We start from the raw sequence: 4845 nt of genomic DNA on the forward strand, positions 1-4845 counted from the left end.
CCCACGTCACCGTGTGCCGCGCAGAGCGCCTGTTGTGCACCTGTGAGCTCACCTGTGTGTCATGTGACCTCCCGCAGGTCGTATCAAGGCGATCCAGCTGGAGTACACCGAGGCTCGCAGGACGCTGACCAACGCTCTGAGGAAAGCTCCTCAACACACGGCGGTGGGCTTCAAACAGACGGTCAGTTACGCACCGACACACACTAACGACTCATTAATCAGTTATTCTGGGTTCTTTTATTTCTGTCCGTATTTAATTCTAGTGTTGATTACTCGACATCGGTCTTGGTCTGGGGGTCACTTTTTGAAGGTCTCGTCTCGGTCTTGAATAGCGAAGCACCGAATGTTCGGCCGCCGAAATTAATCAGAAGACAATAGCAAAAAGGCACTTTGGGTGTTCGGTCTAATGAGTCAGAAGATTTTGCCAAACAATCTCGCTGACATGTCGGCAGCGTGGAAGCATTTTAAAGTGTCGCCATTTCAGACGCTGTTCTGCTGAACTGTCTGCAGCACATCAGCTCCATCTGTGGCTGACTTCTTAGAAAAACAACCGCTTTGAGTGTTTCTGTCACTCGTCTGTGAGAAGATTAAGCTACCGGCGCCTACATTTGGAGTGCACACGTATTCAAGTCTTTACGGTAAGTGACACAGCGCCCACAGCGAGCTGACAGGCGGGTTAGAGACTTTATCCTGTCAGTTTCTCTTTACAAAGACAAGTGCTGAAGGATGAGAGTCCTACCTGAAGAGAGGCTGTGAAGTCTTCATGTTACGCCGGACGAGAACCACATACAACATTATTTATCAAACCGGGTTTACATATGATACCGCGTTTCCGTGCCATCACTAATAGTTTTCTTATCCATCGCGTTAAATCAGATTTGACACTCAAGACATAACGGAACCTTATTGATTTCCGGGTTTTGAGAAATTTTGGAGCCGGGTCCTTCTAGAACCGGGTCTCGATCCCCATCAGCAGTAATCAATGAGTGGCCCTGCTGGTTACTCCAGTGTGACCGGGGTTCCCCGAGTGTGTAGCTGCCATATTAAACCTGTGTCTCTCTTCAGGTCCACAAGCTGCTGATCGTGGTGGAGCTGCTGCTGGGAGAGATTCCTGACAGACTGCAGTTCAGACAGCCGTCACTGAAGCGATCCCTGATGCCCTACTTCCTGCTGACTCAGGGTCAGTACTTACACACTGAGGAAGTACTTCTGCTTATGTTAGCTGCGGCCTTGTCGCTGTAGTCTGAGAGAGGCTCGGGAGCGCAACCCAGTGGCTGTTCCAAGCAACAGAGAAAACAGGCGTGCGCTTCTGTTCTGAGGTTACAGCCCGTTAACAGACAGGAAGTTAAAAAAAGTGATTTATTCCATTTCATCTAAACTACTTTCAGCTGTTTTGAAGTGTGAAAAGAAATGATCGGTAACCTCTGTACGAACGCTGTGTGTGCAGCGGTGAGAACAGGTAACCTGGCCAAGTTCAACCAGGCTCTGGAGCAGTTTGGGGAGAAGTTCCAGACGGACGGGACGTACACGCTCATCATCCGCCTGAGACACAACGTCATCAAGACCGGTGAGCCAATCACAGGCCGCGTCGCCTCTGACATCACCGCCTGGCTTCACCTGAACCGGTGTCGTTTCTCTTTCTTTACTGATCCCTGACCTGTGTGTGTTCAGGTGTGCGTATGATCAGCCTGTCCTACTCTCGGATCTCTCTGGCCGACATCGCTCAGAAGCTGCAGCTCGACAGTCCGGAGGACGCAGAGTTCATCGTCGCCAAGGTAACAAGTGATTCTGATCACCACACAGCAGAAAAACCTCCAGCCCTAAACCTCTGTACCCCCACGGGTTAGTCCTGCACGAGACTGTGACGGCAGAACCCTCACTCTGGAAGTAGAACGAGTGTATCGGCCTTTTTATCAGGGCCCACCTGCAGACGTTCACCCCGTCCTCTAACCAGGTGTGTGTGTGTGTCTCTTCCAGGCGATCCGTGACGGAGTGATCGAGGCGAGCATCAACCACGAGAAGGGCTTCGTCCAATCAAAAGAGACGATGGACATCTACGGGACAAGAGAGCCTCAGCTGGCTTTTCACCAGAGAATCTCCTTCTGCCTGGACATCCACAACATGTCTGTCAAGGTAAATGCACACCAGAGCAGCACACGGCGCGTCTGTCGAGGGAGAGTCGCGCCTCGGACGCACGCGGCGCGTTTGTCGAGGGAGAGTCGCGCCTCGGACGCACGCGGCGCGTCTGTCGAGGGAGAGTCGCGCCTCGGACGCACGCGGCGCGTCTGTCTGTCGAGGGAGAGTCGCGCCTCGGACGCACGCGGCGCGTCTGTCTGTCGAGGGAGAGTCGCGCCTCGGACGCACGCGGCGCGTCTGTCTGTCGAGGGAGAGTCGCGCCTCGGACGCACGCGGCGCGTCTGTCTGTCGAGGGAGAGTCGCGCCTCGGACGCACGCGGCGCGTCTGTCTGTCGAGGTAAATGCAGTGGTGTGAAAGTGTTTGTCCCCCCCCCCTCCTGTTTGTCACACTGACATCAGATCATCAAACGAGTTGAAATATTCAACAAAGATAACACAAGTAACACACAATGCAGATTGTAAATGAAAGTTTTTATTAAGGGGGGGTCCAAACCTACCTGGCCCTGTGTGAAAAGTGATTGTCTTGCTGTTAAAACATAAATCAGCTGTGGTTTATCACATCTTCAGAAAGCTGAGTTCAGTTTCTTTAGCCACACCCAGGCCTGATTATGGCCTCACCTGTTCTCAAGAAATCGCTTAAATAGGACCTGCCTGACAAAGTGAAGTAGGCCAAAAGATCCTCAAAAGCTAGACATCATGCTGCGCTCCAAAGAACTTCAGGAACGAATGAGAAACAGAATAATTGAGATTTATTTAAGGTTATAAAGTATTTCTAAAGCTTTGGGACTCCAGTGAACCACAGTGAGAGCCATCATCCACAAATGGAGAAGAGACAGAACAGTGGTGAACCTTCCCACGAGTGGCCGGCCGACCAAAATTCGACAACCACGGGTGGTGATGGCGCATAGATAAGATGCTTGCCTTTGGTGTGGGAGACCTGGGTTCGATTCCCACTGTGAGACATCCACCATTGTGTCCCTGAGCAAGACACTTAACCCCTAGTTGCTCCAGACTGGTGGTTCCAAGACGAAAACCACTGCTGAGCTCGTCTCAGGTTCGCCACAAAACATCTGGATGATCCCAAAGACTTTTGGGAAAACACTCTGTGGACTGACGAGACAGAAGTTGAACTTTGCGGAAGGCGTGTGTCCCGTTACATCTGGCCTAAAAGTAACAGCATTTCAGAAAAGGATCCGAGTGAGAAGTTGTCACATGACCTTAAAGAAGCGGCCAATGTGGCTGAATTACAACAATTCTGCAAAGACGAGTTCCTCCACAGCGCTGAGAAAGACTCACCGCCAGCAAACGCGTGATTGCAGTTGTTGCTGCTAAGAGGGGCCCAACCGGGTATTAGGTTCAGGGGGTTCACTTCTTCACACAGGGCCATGTAGGCCCTTAATAATAAAAACACTGCATTATGTGTTTACTTGTGTTATTTGAAACATTTCAGCGTGTTTTACAAACATGTAAAAACATTAGAAATCAGGAGGCGGGGCCACACTGTTTCACACCGCTGTGTGAACAGTGACGTCACGTGGCTTCAGCGTAAGAACCAAGGACCTTTTTATAAATGTAGATTTTGGTTGGCATCCTGTTCCTGTGACGACCGCCACGGCGCTCTAACGTCCTCGGTCAGGACGCTTCGCTGTCTGTAACTCTGCTCTCTGTGTCTCTGCAGGCCATGAGGTTTCCTCCTAAAGCTTACAACAAGGACCTGGAGTCAGCAGAGGTAACGCACACCTGCGCTCTCACACTTTCACAATAAAAGCAGGACTTGCGCAGACGCTCTGACGCGTTCACTCACCTGTCTGTCCTTCTGTGTTCGTGCTGCGTTCAGGAGCGTCGGGAGCGCGAGCAGCAGGATCTGGAGTTCGCCAAAGAAATGGCCGAAGACGACGACGACAGCTTCCCGTGATCCTCTCGGCTGACTTCCTGTGCAGACAGGAAGCGGTTGTGTGTGCGTGTGTGTGTCTGCACGCTGTTAGTACATCAGTTATTACCCACAATCCCCCTCTCTCCTCTCTGCTGTGTATTCCAGCTGTAACCTCTGAACTCTTCAGCAGCTGTTTGTTGTTTCTCTCACTCTGACAAATAAAAACATACTTTGCTTTTTGTTTACACACGCTTGTGTCTGTGGCTTTCTGGGTAATGTAGTCTGTCCTCCTGCAGTCGCGCACGAGCTCGTCACTGAGTCCTGACGTTTTATTGGCCGAAGGAGGAACAGTCTGTAGATTTTTATGGATCAGGCTTCTCCCTCCATGTTTAATGATTCATTTGATTTCACGTTAAATGTTTAAGAAACATTTTTAATGTTGTCATTTCAGATATTTATTAATGAATTGATCGTGCTGAGAGAAGCTCGTCCTCTGTTGATGGTGACGCACATCAGTAATCTGCTGCGGTTCAGTGCAACATGTTGATCAGTGATGATGTCAACATTTATAATCAGCTTTTTCTCGTAATATAATAACTTCAGTATCTTCTGCATCAACCCGTCTTAATCAGGAGCCGTGCTCACTGTGCGGCCCCTGGGAGCAGTCAGAGGTTTAGGCCCTTGCTCGGGTGCTGAACTCGAACCAGACCGAGCCGCCCCTTTTACTCACCAAACCGCTGCTCTCAGATCAGCTTCATCTCATTCATATTTAACTTATTCAAACAAAGTTCCAGCTTCACGCCGTGTAAAAGAACAAAGATGGAACCAGTTTAATG

The 4845-nt window shown here is 50.3% G+C and overlaps 1 protein-coding gene across 1 annotated transcript in view; it reads left to right on the forward strand.

Annotated features, from left to right (window-relative positions):
* psmd3 (proteasome 26S subunit, non-ATPase 3) overlaps positions 1 to 4256 on the forward strand; it is a 10438-nt gene extending 6182 nt beyond the window's left edge. The window contains exons 6-12 of the mRNA XM_046041395.1: positions 78 to 181; positions 1066 to 1180; positions 1448 to 1567; positions 1672 to 1775; positions 1978 to 2133; positions 3815 to 3865; positions 3974 to 4256. Coding sequence (XP_045897351.1) covers positions 78 to 181; positions 1066 to 1180; positions 1448 to 1567; positions 1672 to 1775; positions 1978 to 2133; positions 3815 to 3865; positions 3974 to 4051 — 728 coding nt within the window. The 3' untranslated portion in view covers positions 4052 to 4256. The remainder of the gene's footprint in view (positions 1 to 77; positions 182 to 1065; positions 1181 to 1447; positions 1568 to 1671; positions 1776 to 1977; positions 2134 to 3814; positions 3866 to 3973) is intronic.
* The last annotated feature ends 589 nt before the right edge of the window (positions 4257 to 4845 follow it).

Source organism: Micropterus dolomieu, linkage group LG02 (genome assembly GCF_021292245.1).
Source record: "Micropterus dolomieu isolate WLL.071019.BEF.003 ecotype Adirondacks linkage group LG02, ASM2129224v1, whole genome shotgun sequence".
Classification (NCBI taxonomy): Eukaryota; Metazoa; Chordata; class Actinopteri; order Centrarchiformes; family Centrarchidae; genus Micropterus; species Micropterus dolomieu.